This window comes from Meriones unguiculatus, chromosome 4, assembly GCF_030254825.1.
Source record: "Meriones unguiculatus strain TT.TT164.6M chromosome 4, Bangor_MerUng_6.1, whole genome shotgun sequence".
In the NCBI taxonomy this organism is placed as follows: domain Eukaryota; kingdom Metazoa; phylum Chordata; class Mammalia; order Rodentia; family Muridae; genus Meriones; species Meriones unguiculatus.
In genome coordinates this window covers 15,463,428-15,484,072 of record NC_083352.1, presented here as the reverse complement: position 1 = coordinate 15,484,072, position 20,645 = coordinate 15,463,428, and the positions used below count along the sequence as shown (strand labels likewise).

Below are 20,645 nucleotides of genomic sequence, written 5' to 3'. Positions count from 1 at the left end.
AGTGGCACAAGCTCTCTGGCAATAACAAACCAAACTCTCTGATTGGATTTAAGGCCCACACCACAAAATGGAACCTATACCTGACCCTAATCTGGTAACAGAATTCTGAATCTAGCTAGACCATGGGCCTAGGATAAAACCAAATTCTATTGTTCTGCTAAGGGAATGTAACAAAATAATGACTCACTCCTAATGACCTTCTGGTATACCCATAGAGCAATGCCTTGTTCAGCCACCATCAGAGAACTAACCCTGAGACCCACAACTGGCCAAAGATGCAGACAGTGAGAAAGTTTGGAATACTCAACTTTAAAGAGGATGTCTTCGTTGAACCCTTCCCCTCAGGGCCCAGGGAGCTATTGGAGGGGGACAGAGATATTTTAAGAGACAGAATGGATGACTCCAAGGAAACAGCATCTTCCAGATACAGAAGACCTGGTGCACATACAAACTCACAGAGACTGTGGCAGCATGCACAGGACCTGCACAAGTTCAAAACAGACAGGTCCCAACCCTCAGGGGGGAAGTGGACATGAGCTCTCACCCTAACTGAGAAGCTCTCTGCAACTGACACTCTCTAGCAAAGGAAAAAAAAAAATCCGTTTTCTTCAATGGATTTTCATTGGGCATATTAACCACACTGAAGGGCAGGCCTCGTGCCAAGCAATAAATGACCAACTCTAAAACCAACTCAGTGGTATTTTTGGAGACTTTTTGTATCATATTGCTTTGTTTTGTTTTGTTTTGTCTTACTGGCCTTTAGCTTGCATGTTATGGTTCCTGATTTTGTGTTTTTGTGAATTTTGTGTGTACATTCTTATTTTTGGTTTTGTTTTTTGTTTTGTTTTGTTTTGTTTTGTTTTGGGGTGTGAGAAAGGTCTTGGAGTTGGATGGGTAGGGAGTTGGAAAGGATCTGGGAGGATGCAGGGGAAGGGAAACCATGATGGGAATATATCATATGAAGTACTTTCAACTAAGAAATGTATGAAAAGAGGGTCTCCTGTTCCATTAGCAAGACAGAAGTAACAGCAGAATTAAGTCACTTCTTTCCTGGGCTGTTTTGCTCTTGTATGCTCAGCCTCAATCACTTTATTAATTTTTTTTTATTGCCCTGCTTGTATTCCTGTTTTCCTGATATGAAGTTTGTGGACCAGGACAGAAGCCAGAGTAAGGGCAGCGGAAAAACTGGCTAATGCCCTCTCAGGTAAGTCTGACAGCTTTCCAGTGACAGCATCAGTTGCTTCAGCTGAAGTGTTTTACAAGTCAAATCAAGGTACAATGAAAAATAAATCTATCCTAAATCTACCAAGGATTTTTTTGTTGTTGTTGTGAGTAGGCAATAAGTGCATAAAATGCATGAAATATTAAAATTGTGAAATTTAATGTGAAGCTCCATAGCTTCTGTTCTGAATGCCAGTTTTAACTGTGTAGAAGTTCATTTGTATAGATTTGGGTCTGGCTAATTTTGGTGTGTGTTGTCTTTATTTACTTGCAAGCTTTTTAATTATAAAGTTTATAAAATTAAAAAAGAAAAATGTCTTTACTGGATTCACTGATAGAAGTAAAATAAAATGCCAACATCTTAAAAAAAAAAAAAACAAACCAAGCTCAGCATGGTGGCACACAGCCTATAATCCCAGCACACAGTGAGGCAGAGACAGGAAGATCTCTGTGCATTCAAGGCCAGCCTGATCTACAAAGAGAGTCCAGGACAGCCAAGGCTACACAGAGAAACTGTCTTAAGAAACAAAACAAAAAGAAAAAGAAACAACCATGTAGAGACTTGTAGGTTAATGTCTATAGGAGCTTTATTTTAAATACTCCAAAACTGTAAATTTCCATGGTCTATCATTAAGTGAATGAATAAATGGAGAAAGTCAATGATATTATGTATGACACAACAAAGGAATCTCAAAATAATCTATACAATAAGAGCCAGACGAAAAACTATGCTTTAATTTAAGAAAAAGTTAAGGAACTGCAGATTAATTTCTAGTAACAAAAAAGTTAGAGGCAACAGAGTCCCATATCAGATTCGACAACCGTTCCGTTTGCCTAGGGGATCCACATTATGACCAAGCTGCTCATCAGTGACACGTGTCACGGGCCTAGACCACCATCAGTGATACTAAAAAGTTGTATTAGAAAAGCACCACCACCAGCAGACGCGGATAGGGGTTTTCTGGCTGTCTTGCAAAGATATGGTCAGTGAATCGGGGACCAGAGAGGACTGTAGGTCCAGTCCGGTTACCTCAGCGGGCGTAGCTCGCGTACTAAGGTCTCTGGGATGAAAAGAGCCAACGCCTCCAGGAAGAGTTGGAGGAGGGATGCATGAGAATGCAGAACAGGAATATTATCCTCCCCCTCGCACTCAAAAGTGTGCCAAGGGACAAAAGCATCCCCAGTGGCCTGCTTTGTTGTTATGTAGGTGAGCCGTTTGTGTCTAAGGGATTTGGAGAACGACGGTTGTTTTTGCTGTGGTTTTGGGATTTTCGGGTAGCCCACACAAAAGCTGGAACGCATAGTCGAGAAGGGAAATACTGCTGTGACCAGAAACCACTTCACCTCAACTAACAAGGAATCCTGCGTCTTCCCCGGAACTTCAGGCTACAAAGACCGTCCACCCCGTCTACTTCTTCCTCCCGGAAGCGCTTCACCGGCCTACAGAAGGAAGCCTCCTAGCCACGGCGCATCTCAACGCAGCGCGCAGCCGCAAAGGCGCTTTACGGCTCTAGGGGGCGGGGCGTAAGCTTGTGGCGCAGAATGAGTTTAGGAGAGGCAAGGCTTTTTGCGACAGAACGTAAGTGACGGCGAAGGTGGTGCGACAGCTGCTGGAGGGCCGAGGAGGCGGGTTTGTATTTCCAGGGCCGAACCAGGATGTAGGGGGGCGCGGGTCCTGGGCTTGGGTAGCTGGAGGACCTCAGCTACAGCCATGAGTGAAGGGGAACGGCCGGGGGAAGGCCTTGGGCATCTTTGGGCGGTGGGTGACTCCGAGGGCCTGGCGGGCCGGAGAGCCGGCTCCAGGCCGGTCTGACCCGTGTCATCCCCGAACTCGCAGAGCGGCGGGTCCTGTCCTCGCCATGAGGCCTCAGCAGGCGCCGGTGTCCGGGAAGGTGTTCATTCAGCGAGACTACAGCAGTGGCACGCGCTGCCAGTTCCAGACCAAGTTCCCCGCGGAGCTGGAGAACAGGGTACGCAGCCTGGCTCCCTGGAACCTGCCCTGGGGAGGGAGTGTAGGTTACCATCCCACCCGCTGTCTCACGGTTCTGGGGTGCAGCAGACCTCCATATTCTAGCAAAAGATGTTCGAAGAGATCTAGTATTTGGAGAAAGACTCCTAAGGCCAATGCACAGAGTACAGTGATCTTGTAGAACTTTAAGATACCTGCCGCTGCGCAGTCTACCGAGGACTGTCCCTAACAGGACCCGCGCGCGCGCGCGAGCGATTATTGACACCTTGATGAGGCGCGCACACACGCACTCAATTACTGGCACCTTGATGAGGTGCTAATTCCTGGGATTCCAGGCCACTTCATACAGCCTGTGGTAACTTATACCCTACCGCCTTTCCATGCAAAAGACAGCGTCATCCTTCTCATGACTGATATTTGTGGTCGCTGTGCTGGTCATCCTGTTCAGCCAGAGGGGTTTATTAGTGATGTGCAAGGTAGGCAGACAGGCCTTCTTGGAACCTGAAAAATGTACATGGGCCTGAGCAGGAACGGCTAAGGAACTCATAGCTGAGCCCTTAACTCCCAGTCGTAATCCCTGGGAACTTCCTGTTTACCTTGCACATCAAAACTGCCATCGGGACATAGGTCCTTTGGACAGCCTCGTAAACAAAGACAGGATTTGCTTACAACTTTTCTTACTGTAAATGTTAATGCAGTGAGTATGTGTTCTTGTGTCTACCCAGTGTGATTCATTTGTTCAGCCATATTGCTCAGATTCTGTTTCCTGTTAATAAGTCAGTTTCTAGAAACTGAACTGGGATGATGAGGAACTTTGAGGTAATTAAGCATGGTGTGGGTGGGGCTAAGAAATGCTGGTTGTGGACTAGGTGGGTGGAGATGAGTGTGTGCTAGGGAAATGGATACCAGCCGTTTGAAATCACTTTGTTGGTTTCTAGGCTGGGTGTGTAGCTCAGTGTGTAGACCCTGTTCTTAGCAAGCTGAGGGCTCAGGGTTCTGGCCCCAGCACTAGATACTTAGACCTGTAATCCTGGTACTGAGAGCCAAAAGCAGGAAGATTGCAAGTTTAAGGCCAGCATGGGCAGCTTGATACCATGCTCCAAAATGACTTGAAAAAGGTGGGGATCCTGAGGCCATAATTCAGGGCTGGAAAAATCATTCATTAGCTACTTTTCCTGAAGTTTGATTTCTGGCCGTAGGCAAGTTCATGGCCCATTTGCCTTTCTTAAGCTGCGAAAGATAAAACAGGCTTTAAAAAGATACTGTATAAATAGGGTGTGGTCATGGACACTTGGGACCCTGAGTTGTAGTCCAGTATGGACTTCGTATCAAGACTATCTCAGGGACTGTAAGGAGGAAGGGGATAGTGTGGTTCTGATTTGTTTGTTGGTGAAATGCCATTTCTGTGCCCTTGTTTGTTGGTTTAAAAGTCAAACTTCTCTCTGGATTGAGCCAGACACATACACGCAACATCAGGATTAGCCTTTCATTGTGAATGGGATAACCTTTCTTTAATAATATTAAGTTAAAAACAATATGTAGTGACATCGCTCCATATACTGTTACAGGAAGTTGATGTTGCTAAATTCTAGCATCCAAAAATGGTACTTCTTTGACTTGATAACCCAGAGTTCCTTTTGGTACTAACCGCTATATGGCATGTGCCTTTGGCTTTCTTAGTGTTTGAGTTCAACACTCAGCTTAAACCACTTGGAAAGCTTTATGTGTATATGTTGAACATAAGTTTAGGCTTTCCTTACTTTGTGTGATGGGAAGTAGAAAGGTTTCTTTATTTCTCTACTAACCTAGAGATATTAATGGTTGTCCTGCCCTGCCAGTAGACCTGACTTTTATTCTGTGGGAATATCACATTTGTCATAGGTTAAAAATTCATCTATGCTGTTTGGGAGTGCAGATGAATTGTGTGTGTTAACAAGTGCACTTCTCCCTGCCTGTTACAATGTGACGCTTTGATGCCTAAGAGCTTAGTTACCTCATGCAGTAGTTCTTCAAATGAGGCTTTGTTGTCATTCTAGCCAAAATGCAAGTGTTTAATCACTCTTTGTCTTCTGAACAGAAGAAAACCAAAATGAACTGTTGTAGAGACGAATTCTACTTAATCTAGTCAGCAGAAAATCCTTTGACTTGTCATCTTGTGTTTGTAATCACTTTAAGGCTTCAGAGTATGTATTTCAACAAAACTGAGAAAATCATTCCTATTTCCATTCTGAATGGTGTTTATTGGGCCATATTTTTAATTTGGCTCCATTTTTGCCTATCTCCAATTTCCAATACAGTTTCTGAACTAATGTCCAAAGACCTTAGGAGAAATGATGATTATCTTAATATGCTTAGCTAAAACAGATTTTAAAAACTGAACTTAATTCCAGTCATGTGTCCCTTAATAACACCAATCACTAAGGCAACCCTGTTATGCTAACAATATATTTACCCAAACATTAGGTGTATAACTCCAGGATTGCAGTCCAAAAGCATGGTGAAAACGAGAGCAAAGACTGTATATAGTGGATCAGTAACATAATCACTTTCTGCCATTGCGAAGTATTGGCTACATATGCTGTACTTCTGTAAGGCTGGAAGCTTAGGTTTATTTGTACTGATATTACCACAAACAGAGAGGGATGCAGTGAGCTGCTGGCTACCATGTCACTACTCAGTAGGAATTGCCTCATTACAGTCTTATGGGGCCACTGTTTATGCACATCATGGGCTCAGAACATTATGGAGCCCATAATTGTTAATGTCTCTGTTCTAATTGCTCCCATCCTACCACACTCTTTTATACTAACTTTTTAAAAGTCACATATACTGCATATGTGCATGCACTAAGTTTGGAGCCCAGGGCTTCATAAAAACTCAATTTTCTTGTAATATGTTTTTAAAAAACTTTATTATTTCTCATCTGTATAAGCTATAAAAGGAATTGCTGGCTTTAGATTTGTTTATTAAACTGGCCTATGATTTGTCTCTCTTGCAAACCATGGGACTCTCATGATAATAATTAATATTTCTAGTCCAAAGGGCAGTTCTAATCTGGAAGAAATAAGGTAATCCTGGGTTGGATCTCATTGTTTTTAAAGAAATGCAAAAAATTTAAAAGAACTTATCAGGTCATAACATTGTAGGTAATTGAAGTAACAATGAAAGTTAGACTGTTAAATGCCCACTGGCTACCTGAAGGGTTAATTTAGGTATCATTGAGCTGCTCTTTGTTTTCAGGGTAGGAACACTGTGGCTTAGGTTTTCAGCGGCTGTACTGGAATTCAGTCTGGAGACCAGGCAGGCCTCAGATTCTCAGAGATCCACCTGCCTCTGTCTGCCAAGTGCCGGGACTAAAGGTCTACACCACTGTGCCCAGCTCTCAGTGGCCAATCTGGAGCCTATCTTGAAGTAGGAGAAAACTGGAGGAACACTGCCCCTCCTCTCAGTGTTCTTGTCCTTCTAGCCCTTGTCATAAAAACTAAGTGCAAACAGTGATTACAACTGGTTCTGATCTGTGAGATTTTAAGAGCTCAAGGACAGGATCATAAAATACTATTTGCTTTCAGAGTTATTTTTTCTTGGATTGGAGATGTGGCTTGTTGGTAGTACTTGCATAGCATGTTTGAGGCCCTGTGTCAGAATGATATTGTGAGATGAAATGCTCTACTCTGAATGGACATTTAAAATTGTAGGATAAAATAGAGAAATTTGAAGTCTGCAAAACATTGTTAGAAGAAGAAAGTATATCTCTAGGGCTGGAGATATAATTCAGTTTTTAGAGTACTTGGCTAGCATGCAGGAAGCCCTGGGTTCCATCCCCTGCCCCAAATAAAATTAGGTGTGATGTTTGCACCTTTAATCCTGGCAAGAAGGAGAAGACATAAGGATCAGGACATGAAAGGCATCCTGTGTGTAGCAACATAATGAGTTTGAAGCCAGCCTGTTGTACATAAGACCCTGTTTTAAAACAAAAAGAAAGAAAAAGGCAAAGGCATGACTAAAGTGAAAAACAGGGCAGCGGCATCAGTGGAACATGATCTGAGAAATGGGTTGAAAGGCGGTTGCCTCCTCTGAGTATCATGTGTTTGTTGCGTATTTGCCATGGAACTAATGATACAGTCTTCTGGGACACATACAGCCTGTCCTTAACCAAAATATAACTGTGAGACGAATGACAAATGTATTAGTATGAACATAGGGTAATGTCACTAGACTTTATGTTAGGAATGGCTTTAATGTGAAGCACTGTGTCAGTTTGAGACTTTTGCTCTTCTCCATAGTATGAGTATCTAGTAACAAAATAACTGCTTCAAATGAGAAGCCTGAGAAAATAGAACTTACCATTTGATCACTGCTTAAAATACCCTTTCCCTTTTGCCTACTAAATTACAGTATTTAGATGCTTGTTTTAAGATTGCATACTCTAAATTGTGCATACCTTAATCCCAGGGTTTGCAAAGCCAAGGCAGGGAAATCACAAGTGCAAGGCCATTCTGGGCTATGTAGTGAGACCTTGTTTGGAAAAATAAGAAATACTCTTCCAATTAAGGGCGTATGTATAAAAAAACTGGTCATAGCATTTTTAGTGCTTAAGATACAAAAATATATGACTAGAAAGAATATCATTAGAATTTTAGTATAGAGAAGTAGCATTATGAACCTTTAACATATCCAGTATCCCATAATATGGATAGTTAAACTCCAGGCAATTTAGTAACATAGTTCCAGATTTAGTCACATGAAAAGTTATTTTCTTTATCTTTTGGGGTTTGTTTTTTAGACAAGGTCTCATGATCTCACATTTAATATAGCTAATGTCTTACTTCCTTTTCTATTACTGTGAAGAGACACCATGACCAAGGCAACTTATGAAAGAAAGCATTTAATTAGGGGATTGCTTATAGCTTCAAAGGTTAAGTGGACTCCATGACTGTCACAGTAGGGAGCATGGCAGCAGGCATGGTGCTGGAGCAATAGATGAGAGCTTACATCTGACCTGCAAGCTGGAGACAGAGAAAAAGAGGCAACTAGTGTGCCAAGAGTCTTTGAAACCTTAAAGCCCACCACCACTGACACACCTTCATCAGGGCTGGGGCCATTCTTATTCAAACCTTCACATCAAGAATGACCTTTCGCTAGTGATCCACCTGCCTTGGCATCCCAGATGCTGGAGTGACAGTGTATCCTACCATATCTGATCTATTTATTGTCTTATAATTTAGAATAAATTCTTTCTTCCCTACAGATTGATAGACAGCAGTTTGAAGAGACAGTTCGAACGCTAAATAACCTTTACGCGGAAGCTGAGAAGCTGGGGGGCCAGTCATATCTTGAAGGCTGTTTGGCTTGTTTAACAGCGTATACCATCTTCTTATGCATGGAGACTCATTACGAGAAGGTACAGCTACATTCGTGTTCAGAAAAATCTCTAAAAATCATGAAAGAAGATGAATTTTTTTTTTTATAGGAACAGTTGCTTTAAGCTTTAGAAACATTTACAAAATGATTATTCAGATTTGTTATTGCTCTTATGTCCAGAGCACATAGTGGGTCCTAAGTGTTTTAGAAACAGATTGAAATGTGCCTATGTGCTTGGAATGACAGGTCAGTGCTCATACTCCACTTGTAAAGTGAACAGAGAAAATCTGTCCTCATTGTCTGCAGCTTTTTCAGAGTCTTTTTTTTTTTTTCCAAAATTTCCATCTTCCATCTTACCCTCCAACATGAGTTCTTTTCTTTTACCAGCTGCCTACCAGTTGCTGGCTGTCCACTTGAGATGTTCAGAATATAAACTTCCCATCTCCCCATTCTGCTCAGTACCACCCTGTCTTTTCAGCCCTGTCCTCAGGCATGAGAAATGAAGAGGGGAGAGTTGTGAAGAACTACACTGTTTCCTGTTTTCCCTTATGTTAAACTGCCATGATGTTCTCTGCCATCATCTCTGTTGTTGCCCCTCCATTTCATTCTTAGACTGTTTAGAAGTCTCCTGACTCATTTCTCCTTGCTCTTTGCTTTTCCAGCTTGCCTTCCACTGTCTTTGTACAACGAAGCCTTACTTCCCCTGCCACTCCAAAGTCGGTGACTTTCCTTCTTTCCCCAGTTATTACAAGATCAGGCAAGATTCTCCTGAACCTGATATCAGGATACCTTTAGCTCTATCTCCTCCACCTTTCTTTCACTTGTTTCAACAGACAGACTTGGTTAGAAGTGTAAGTTTTTATCTCTGTAGCAGGAGCCACTCAGATTTTATGCAGCGCATAGATAGGGCAGCACTGACTCTAATTGGGCTTTGGGCCCATGGGAAAAGAGCCCAAGAGTGGGCATGAACAGGCAAGTTATGGTTGCACAGAAATCCAAGCTGAGACTGCTTGGATTAGGAGCCAGGCATTTGGGTGGAAGGAAGTGAATGATTTCAAAGGGTGTGCTGATAATAGAACCAGAATTCTGGGGGGAACTAACTTTAGAAGAGGAGGGGACGTTAAATTCTCATGGATAAAAACATGGTCATCCAACGATGCTCTTAAAGAAGCATATTTCTGCCAGTGATGGTAGCAGTTCATCTTTTGGAGTGACAGTTGTAAGAGGAAATTAGTAATTGGGTACCAGACAAGTCATTCTAGCTATGGGATTTTGAACACTCTCAACTATAAAGGAGATCTTCAAGTTAATACATTGCTTCACATATAGTAAATGTTTAGTAGACATTTTCTTGAAGTAGATTTTTTTGAATGTTTTATACATTTATATATTGTATGTGCACACATGCACATGCCAGAGCACTGTAGAGACACAAGAACACTTTGAGGTACAGGCCTTGTCCTTCCACTGTGTTTGAGTGGGACAGTTTCTCCTTATTGTTCACTGCTGCATAGTCCAGGCTAGCTGGCCCTCAAGCTTCCTGTCTCCTGGCAAGGTGTACATGGATTATAGATGCTTCTGCTTCTGTTTCCAGCTTCCCCATGAGTTCTGGGATCTGAACTCAAGTCATCAGGCTTGCACAGCAAACCATCTCCCCATCCTGTGTCCTTTAGTTCTTTATTAAAAGGCAGAACTGACTTATTTAGACTCAGTGTTTTAAACATTAAAATTTCTTAGTTCATGAGCAGCAAACCAAATATAATGCTTACACTTTGTCGTGTGGGTTGAAGTTTTGAAATTGTCAATAATCCTTTTAAAACTTGCTTGAACAGTTACGTACTTTGTTGCTTATAATATATTATTCATTTTTTTTCAGTGAAGATAAAGACGTTAGTGTTATTTGTCCACTGTTGCTATCTCTTAGAGAACAATTGAGCTTGCAGAAGGTTCTCCTCACTGTCTGCTTTGTTTACCAACTAGAAAGCACCCTTCTGCCTGTGGGTTGTAATTAGAAGGACACTTGAATATTTTCTGAAAATACCAAGATCCTGTTCTTGACTCAGCCTGACTTATGCTGTCTTTCTAGCAGCCTGTTCGCAGTGTCACATTCTTAGGAAGAACAGCTGTCCTGTGTATTCTGGAGGTTTGACAATGTTCATTCTGTAAATGTTGAGGTTGTATTGAGTGTTTGGAAATAAGGTAATTTTGTTAAATATTTTGGTTTGTTTGACATTGAGTTAAAGTGTAAGAGCCAGTGAGATGACTCAGTGGGCAGAGGAGGAGCTTATGTGTAGGCCTGATGACCTGAGTTTGAGCCCTGGATTCTACAGGGTAACAATAGAGAAATGACTCCTGATAGTTGTGCTCTTTCACACGTGTGCCCTGGCTCAGGCATACACACATGCACATACATATAAAAAATTAATTTAAACATGAATAAAATGTTATCTTAAGGTCTGTTGGGACAGAAGTGTCAGGTGCATTTTGGGATGGCTACTCATATGTTGTAGCAAATAAAAAAATAAGTGTTGTGCTATGTAATGTTTATTATTAGCCCTAAGATTATTACTGAAGTAATATTTAACCCACTGTCACAAATAATAAGACACAGACACCTGTTAGATTTTATAATTGCCTTATTCTGGGCTGTGCAGATATTTCTACCTCACCAGTCACGTCTCAGCCCATCCAGTGCCATCCACCTTAATCATCCTCATCTAAACTGTTTTATTCATAATCTCATGGTACTTGCTTTCATTTTTTTTTTTAATCACAGGTCATTCACTTGTATCCTAGCTGTAAACACCTCCCTTTTTCCCTCCCTATCCAATCCTCCCTTCCTCATCTCCTTCCTACCCTCTTCCAAGTCCACTGATAGGGGAGGTCCTCCTCCCCTTCCATCTGACCCTAGCCTATCAGCTCTCTTCAGGACTGGCTGCAATGTGCTTATCTGTGACCTAGCAAGGCTGCTCCTCCCTCAGGGGGAGGGGGGGTCAGTGAGCCAGTCACTGAGTTCATGTCAGAAATAATCTTTGTCCCCCATACTAGGGAACCCACTTGGATACTGAGCTACCATGGGCTACATCCGAGCAGGTCATACTAACTCCCTCTTCTTTCATATGATTTGCTTTCTTTTTTTTTTTTTTTTTTTTTTTTTTAATCTGGGCCTTTCTGCACCATCATTGGAGTCCTTTCTCCAGTCCCACATTGTTCCTTCTCACTAACCCATCATGGCATCCCCCTTCCTCCTCTCTTCTGATTCCCTTGATTCTCTCTTGAACCCAAAAGCCTGGGAACCTTAGCCACGCCTACCTCATTTTGCCCTGCTCAGGTATAGGCTCTTTAATCAACCAGTCAGGGATGTCTTAGGCAGGTTTACAAAACAAGGATAGGTGTAACCAGATCTTGAGGACCAGTAACATGCATCAGACCAACATCCAATACTCATGAAAAAGCTTACTGTTACTAGGAATGAAGAGTCCCAAAGCAACTTGTATTGCCATCTCCAAAATAGTACAAGATTTAGAATTTTACTTTTGGAGGGGGAAGGGGTAGAGGAATAGAGAGAATGAGAATGTATCATTTATTTCTGAACTGATAGCCAGATACACATAAATGATACTCAAATTTAAATAGAAACTTCACCCAACAAAGTTACAGTTGAATCAAATAAAAGGAATGCTATTTCCTTGCTGGTAACCTGTGTCTGAGGAGGAAAGCTGTCCTAATGCGATCTTGAAGCTGTCCTAATGGTTCTTGAAACCAGCCTTGTACACATATCTCTGTCCCCTCTAGTATTAATGGACTGGGGCTGAGGGAGACTTGGCTTCCAGTTTCCCATTCTGGTGATTGAGGTAAAGAAAGTGGAAAAACGATTGAAAGTCCTGAGCTGAGCCCTGTTGCAGGCTGCTTCCTTCCACTCATTAATTTAGGGTCATAGACAGACTGTGAAGATGATGCCTGAGGGGTTTGCTCATAATGACCAGGCACAGCTCACGTTGTTCGGAGCTTGAAATGAGATACTGATATACACATTGCTTCAGGTAATTTGGTTTTAAAATTATCATTTTTAGAAATAGGGTAAGCTGGGCACGGTGGTGCACACCTATAATCTCAGCACTCAGGGAGGCAGAGGCAGGCGGATCTCTGTGAGTTCGAAGCCAGGCTGGTCTATAAAGCAAGTCCAGGACAGCCAAAGTTACACAGAGAAACCCTGTCTTGGAAAAACTAGAAAAGTGGGCAGGGGAGAGACTGTAGATTGGTCCAATATCTGTCCAGAACATTTTTTTTTTAAAAAAAGAGTAAGTCTAGGGCTGGAGAGATGGCCCAGATTGTCAGGAGCACTGGTTGCTCTTCCAAAAGTCCTGAGTTCAATTCCCAGAACCACATGGTGGCTTCTAATCATCTACAATGAGATCTGGTGCCCTCTTCTGGCCTGCTGCCCACATACGCAGGCAGAACAATTATGTGCATAATAAATACATCCACTGTAATGTGATCTGTGCCCTCTTCTGGCATGCAGGTGTACATGCAGATAGAGTATTCATATATATATATAAATAAGTAAATAGATCTTTAAAAAAATTTTTAAAAGGAATAAACCTGAGATTATCCTCAAAAATAGAATCTAAAGAACATATACTTAAATATTTGTATATTTCCCTTCAATAAGAAAACTATTCACACCACAAAGAGCTTTCTATTTTAAGTTAGTTTATATTACAATATCTCAGTTGTAACATGTGCCTCCTTTATTTCTTTTCCTGGTACATCTGTACACCTGGTGCTTGGCATCCAGTGCTGCTTTGTTCTCACACATTGCTTTTCCTCTTTACGCTATGATCAAGTTGTAACCTCATCATTTTCTCATAGCATAAACCTAAGGAAGTGTAGGGTAACTTAAAGGCTGAGTCACACTCCCTTAGAGTGCTAGAGCCAGGAAAGGGCTCTTATGACTTTGAGCCTGAAGTAATGTTCCTTGGCTTTAGATAAAGCCACTTTTCTCACTCTCTTGGAATTGCCTTATTAAAGCTGAGGATTTGGCTGTTTCTCAAAGCTCCTCTTTGTCCTATCTGGGTTTTGTCTACATTTGTTTTGACTTTTACAAGCTTGATACTAAATTTACAATTTGAAGTTCCTGTCTAGGAAACGAGCAAACTACAGATTATCAGTGTATGCAAGCATAGAGATGATGCAGGACACCTGTGATCAGAAGCCCCAAGAGCAGTGGCGTCTGTGAGCTTTACCAAAAAATAAGCCTCCCAGTAAAGGACAGAGCTCCCTTTTGTTATAAGCCAAGTCATCACTTTAAATGGCTGAAAACACAGGAATGGGAGAAAAAATAGTTCTTAAGCAGGAATACCAAAGCAGTCCTTCATATTAGAGGAGGCCATGTGAACTGATGGCACTTTATGAGCAGGAGAAGGACAATGTGTATGTATACAAATGATTTATTCCCTGGAACCAGGAGAGGTGAGGGGGCAGGGTTGGTTCTCACTGCATTTGTGTGCATTTGCAGTGTACATTTGTGTGCATTTGCACCTTACTGGAGTCCAGCGTGCAGTGCGCACTGTTTCTCTGTGCAGTTGATAAGAGCCAGGTAGCCCAGACTCTGCTGCCTTATAACAATCAGTGTGACCTGCATTGAAACCAACTCACTGACTGAATAGTTTGAGATCTAGCTATTGCTTCAAGTGACATCTATAAAAAGCTGTGGTGTTTCCTTTTGGCAGGTCCTGAAGAAAGTCTCCAAATACATTCAAGAACAGAATGAGAAGATATATGCTCCTCAAGGCCTCCTCCTAACAGACCCCATTGAAAGAGGACTCCGAGTTGTATCTTTTAGTCCAGATCAGAAGCTCTAAATATTTCTAAAAAGAAAATCCTGATGGTACTGTTTGGCCCTGGCCAGAGAGAATGTAGCTCCTACCCCTTCTTATATGTGCCTTCAGAATTTTCATGTGAATGATATACCATAAGCACCCTTTTGCCAACATGTTCTTAAGCCATGTCTCTCAAAACTTGGCATTGTATAGGTCTCTGGATTGGTTAGTATTTTGCTTACTTTGCTTACCATCTTTCTTGATTCTGAGGGCATCTTGTGGTAATAATGAAGCTGTAAAAGTAATGTATCTCAGCTGCAGAAACTATGAGTTGTGTGTAGTGAGACTTCATCCAAATGAATTGCAATACACAGGTTCATCTGGCTGGCTGAAGTCTATTACAGCTGCCAGATTATAATTCTATCACCTTTGACATAATTGCCCATATTTTTAGAGACAGTAGGTCTTGAGAAATTACTAAGTGGACTTAGTACATAAAATTACAAAAAAACAAAAACCAAAAAACCTCATTTACTTGCCAAATGAAATAATGGCTAAATAATTTTTTACCTAGTGACATAATCCTAGATCTTGTGGCTGAGTTTTAGCCGTTTGTTTTACTCTGCAGCATTGATTCTTTTAGTGGTTGTGAACCCTCTTCCACAAAAAACATTTTCATATAATTTCAGAGCCCCTCAATCTCTATGAATTCTCAGTTATGAATCACCTAGTAACAAATAAAAAAATACATTTCAGGGGCTAGAGAAATAGCTCAATAGCTAAGAGCAGTAACTACTTTTGAAGAAGACTTGGCTTTGATTTCCAACACATGTGGCAGTTTACATTCATAACTCTAGCTCCAGGGGATCTTATACCCTCTTTTGACCTCTGTGATGGGCATTGCACACACTTCATGTGTGTACATACATGCAGGTACAATATACACATACATAAATGTAATAAAAGGAAAATACTTCACAAATTCTTTTTAAAAAGTGTTTTAGAAGTTACTATACTCAACTGGGAAATGTTGGCGTACACCTTTAATTCCAGCACTGGAAGGCAGAACCAGGTAGATCTGTATAAGTTCAAGGCCAGCCTGGTCTACAGAGTTCCAGGACAGCCAAGGCTACAAAATACAAAAAAACAAAAACAAACAAACAAAAAAAACACTGTCTCAAAAACCAACAAACAAAAGAAGAGCTATATTCATCAATGCAGATAACTTACTAAAACTTTCTGTAAAGCAGAAAAAGCTTGTTTAACTGAGGTAGGGAAATATTTTACTAATTCAGAGATAAGCAAACAGTCTGCTCAAACAGAACAATGCACACAGTCTGCTGTAGCCTGTCTTGTTCGTGTGTTACATTCTAGTGTGTTTTCTTAACGGCTATGCTGTTTAGATTGAAATCACCATCTATGAAGACAGAGGTGTGAGCAGTGGAAGATAAACCATAGAATTAAAGGTGAATATGAAATCACACAGTTTTTATTGCAGTTTAAAAATTTTTCGTTATACATGACTTTTCCCTGCCTGGTAAATAATGGGTTGAATCATGTTGGGTACTTTACTCATTGTGTAAGCTTAAGCTAATCACAGGCTCACTCTGTATTTTAAAAGTGTATGTAGCCCAAACCTACTTGACTGTACACTTCTTTAGTTTCCCCCCTCTGTGTTGTCTTCAGACTGATACTGTGACACTTTGGCAGTTTCTTTGGCTTGAGGTGGCCTAGCCTCCTAAATGTTAGGTATTATACATATATATGTATATATATGTATACACACACACATATATATATATGTATGTATGTATATATATGAACTAGCCCAGAGATTTTCTTGTCTGAATGCCTTGTCTTTAAGGAAGCCCAGAGTCATTTCAGGAGGGAGAGTGGCTTCAGAGCCTTTGGAAGGAACTCTACGTGGAGGGTATGACATAACATTTCATACTTTAGTTAGAATGTTAATATTCTTGTGTATTCAGGTGATGCCTTTTAATAAATAGAAGCAAACTAGTTACTGGAATACAAACCTGTAGTTGGATATAGTTCAGTCTGTACCTGTACCTGTATTTGTCCAGCTCTCTAAAGGACAGAAATGGTACTTGACTGTCCCCATCCATTTCAGTTCCATCTTGTGCTGTGCTTCATGGCTGTCTGGTACTGATTAACAGGCAGCACAGGACGGAATGTACAAAGCACACATCTTCTAGGGCAACAAAACCAGCAGCCACCATTTCAGGGCTCCTCCTCTGCCAGGCTCCTCCTCTGCTGACAGAACTTAGGAATCTCATGAGGTCTTACAAATGGGCAACAGATACAATTAGAGTAGTGATCGAGGTCATACGCTAACCAGTGTTGCTTGAGCTCAAGGCCCCTTGTATACCATACTTCATCTCAGTGTTTGTAGCAACAGGAACGTACAGAGAGGACAGAGCATCAGCGTCCTAACGCTAGTCCCCCTTCTCTTCAGTGGCTTAAAAAAAAAACAAAACAAAACTCATTTTGTCTCCTGTTCATTTATTGAATCTGATGAATCACCCAGCATTCCAGGACTGAAGCCTTTTAGCTCTAGTTAATGTGTCACCTAACGTTTTGAAAGCCGGGTCTAAGTAATGACTGCCATATGTTTTATTTCTTTCACAAAGTGTTACTTGTCCATACATTTTCTCATGTGCAGTTTCCAGCCTGATATTTCTCAGATGAGCCACTGGGAATTCTGTGGTTTTTGTTATGTGGCACAGCCCTTTGTCATGACTCATTTTGTAGTTGTTACTGCCTTGATAAGATGTTTTTCTGAGGTGGTATAAAGTTGTGAGTAATTGTACCCCAGAGCCTAATGTATCTATATTAAGACAACTGTGAAATTTTGAAGTGAGAAAGAATTGTATTAGGAACTTCTAGATAGTTTCATGAATGCAGACTTTTTTTGTTGGATACAGTGTAGTTTTGTGTTGCTTAGAGCCAGTGTTGGCTAGGATTTTGGAGAAGAACATTAAACTATAACTTAACTTAGTTTTGCCACATAAGGTGGCCACTTTTGCAAGGTATCTTTAGGTTGAGGTATTATTAAAGGGGAATTAATATAGCATGAAATCATAAACCATGGGGTGCCTTTATTTTTAAAAGATCACTAAGCAGCCGTTTGTAATATGTATCTATATTAGATACATAGGTTTTCACTGTAAGATAATCTATATTAAAGATGAAATAGGGGCTGGAGAGATGGTTCAGTGGTTTAGATTACTGGCTGCTTTTCCAGATGACTGGGGTCCAATATCAGCACCCCCTTGGCTGTAACTCCAGTTCAGAGAATGTGACGCCCTCTCCTGGCCTCCATCGGCATTGCACACAGGTGGTACACAGATACATGCTGGGGAACACTGGTACACAGAAATGAAGGTTAAAAAAGGTGAAATATAATTGCCATCACAATAGATTAGTGGATGATAAAAGTAGCTGACATTTGTTAGCACTTCCATGACAGCACATTCTAAGAAATTAGTCACCACAAATCTGCTAAACATTTGGGTATTAGCACAGCTCAGATCATTTGTAAGAAGCGGTTTTAGAGGTTATTTTAGCACTCCTTCCTAAAATGTTTACTTTTCACTTACAGATCCCACCTCCAGCTGGGACCTTCGTCTGTCCACTGGCCGATGGCAGAGTGTCCCTACCTCTCCAGAGCGTTATTCTCTTGTATCTGCTGCCAGAGCCACGGTGCCACACCTAGAGTGACCACTCGTCACTTGGCATCCACTTTGTGTCTCCCAATTGTGTAGGACTCTAATCTTGATTCGTTTCCAAGAAAAACAAGGAAGTACTTCACTTTTTAAAATTCAAAGCCATTTAAAAAAATAGGAAATTGGTCAACCCAAAACAAAGTGTTTTTCTTACTGATAGCAGTATCTCGGGGTCTCTTCATGCCCTTTGGGCCAGTTTCCTAGGTGGCTTTACAATTCCACAGTTATGTCTTAGCTCAGTTCCCAAAATTAGTGATGGGCGTTGGGGGGTTACACCTGTGGTTCGGCTCGTGCACCGCCCGGACCTCTTGCCAGTCTTGATGTGCTGCAGTCTTAAGACTGATTTCTGCTGTTTGATTTCAGAGGCCGAAGCTCCTTGAGAGAATCACATGTCACTTGTTTTAGTATTGCAGTTACTATTAGAGCAGTATTTAATGCAGTTGGGGTTATTTCTTGGAAGCGTTTATGTTCATGCGCATTACCTCCAAGTGTCGGGGGCTGCTGTGTGTGTTGCTTGTTCACTACACAAATAAGTAAGCACAATAAGTAGATGCTCAGCCATCAGTATGCCTGGCCCTGCTCTGTGTGTAATAATCAAGTGTGCTAAGCACTTCACGCTAGTTTTGTTACAAATATAACTTAGGAAAAAACTGATAGGAATACTACTGTTTGTTGCTAATTTGTCATCTGCTCATAAACCCTGACTCATAGCCTCCTCACACACAGTATCCAGGGCTCAGAAATCTTTTGATCGACGTAAGTAAGCTTTGGCTTCCACATAACTTGCAAGTTGAAGTCAGTTTCTCCAGCTCTTCATTATCTCTCACTCTTAGTATTGGGATCACTTATGTCCTATCTTTTGGGAGTTTTGAGAGCACTGTATTTGGGAGAAAGTTAAGAAATAGAATGAATGAAACAGTTAAAAGTCTAACTTTTAGAGATATTGTAGGTGCTAATACTGGATTTAATCTTTTAGATTTAATTTGTTTTCTGGGCCTTGTAGCTATTCAATAAACCCCATAGATCTGTGTAATAATTTAATTGTATAAATCTCATTTGTTCCTTTAAAGCCTATACTAGTCTGTATGCCTTTTAAACTTGTTGCAATAACTTTGCTGAAATATTAACACATTAGTAAAACTTTTCTTAAATAAACTCTGTGTCATGGTTGATGTGATTTGATAAAGGTAAACGGTGTGGCATTTTATTTGGAAGGCAATATTGGCATAACTGATAGAGCATATCTAAGTTTTTATTTAGAGTGTGTGAACGTGGTGTGGGGGTGTGCGCAGCATGCATGGCGTGCATGCGGAGGTCAGTCACTTCTCTCCCGCCATGGCACCAGGGATGGAGCACAGATCCTCGAGACTGCTGACGGGAGACTTCACCTGCTGAGCTAGCCTGCCCACCCTTGCTTATCTAGCTTTCATTGGGAAAGAGTTTCCAGAGTTCCTACAGTATCTTGGACCATCTGATGACTTTTCAAAAAGATAGTAGATGTACAGAGAATACAAAATAGGACTGGTGAAATGGCTCAGTGGGCAAACACACTTGCCCCCAAGCCTGACCCCTCAGTTCGGTCTCGCACTCCCACTGATGGGAGAGCCAACTCCTGCAGTTGTAATTTGGCTCCTGCCTGCACGCTAAGCAGGCGCATGCACAGTTTAAGAATACAACATACAGTGTATTCTGATATTTACTGTGAGCTTACCTTCCCAGCAGGAAAATTTCAGCATCTTTGTGTTGACATAAGAGTCATACACTCCAATGAGCAAAATTTAGAAATGCAAAGATAGTGGGGCTCTGGTGGTGCACACCTTTAATCCCAGCTCTTAGGAGGCAGAGGCAGGTGGATCTCTTAAGTTTGAGGTCAGCCTGGTCTGGTTTACAGAGCAAGTTATAAGACAGCAAGGGCTACCCAGAGAAACCCTGTCTTGAAAAAGAAACAAAAAACAAAATACTTTGCCCATAGCCAAGATGAGGTTCTGGACTGCCTGGCTCTAGGGTTACTCAAGGTAAGGTAGAGTTAACGTGGGCCTGACAAATGGCTCAGAGGATAAAGGCATTTCAAGCCTAAGAGCCTGAACTTGATCCCCCATGCCAAATAAACTGGGGGGAATGCAGTTATCCAAGTAAGGGTTATGGGTGGTATGTTATTTCTACCACTAACTCAAGTACCTCATTTGAAAATTTTTGTTAAGTCTGTCTACCACCAAGAAGTCCTGCGGGAGCTGGAAACACAGCTTAATGGTAGAGTGCCTGGCTTATTTGAGATCCTAGGTTCAATCCATGTCTGCAAAAAAAGATTCACAGGAACTCAAGTGGTCCTTGTGCCTCAGCTGAGATGGTCAGACAGGCCCAAACTACCATGCCCAGTATTGGTCCTAGTAAGCTGCTTAGCTTTGTGCTGTTACTCTTTGACTTAATAGTGAACCCTGAGACCCTCAGAGTCCAGCTGGGGTATGACTCTAGCAGAGCTCTGAGAATGGATGAGGCCCAAGGGGTCAGCCCCAGCACAGATTCATAAAT

The 20,645-nt window shown here is 41.5% G+C and overlaps 1 protein-coding gene across 2 annotated transcripts; it reads left to right on the top strand.

Moving 5' to 3' along the window:
* Positions 1 to 2,725: 2,725 nt before the first annotated feature.
* Golga7 (golgin A7) lies at positions 2,726 to 19,271 on the top strand. Of its 2 annotated transcripts, XM_021634823.2 has the most exons (6): positions 2,726 to 2,851; positions 3,059 to 3,191; positions 8,439 to 8,591; positions 14,284 to 14,385; positions 15,777 to 15,839; positions 17,993 to 19,271. In XM_021634823.2, exons 2-5 carry the CDS (start codon positions 3,081 to 3,083, stop codon positions 15,822 to 15,824), a joined length of 414 nt encoding a protein of 137 aa, XP_021490498.1. In that variant the 5' UTR covers positions 2,726 to 2,851; positions 3,059 to 3,080; the 3' UTR covers positions 15,825 to 15,839; positions 17,993 to 19,271. The 2 variants fall into 2 exon arrangements, with proteins under 2 accessions (XP_021490498.1, XP_021490499.1); XM_021634824.2 differs by lacking the exon at positions 2,726 to 2,851 and having other exon boundaries at positions 2,858 to 3,191; positions 15,772 to 15,839.
* The last annotated feature ends 1,374 nt before the right edge of the window (positions 19,272 to 20,645 follow it).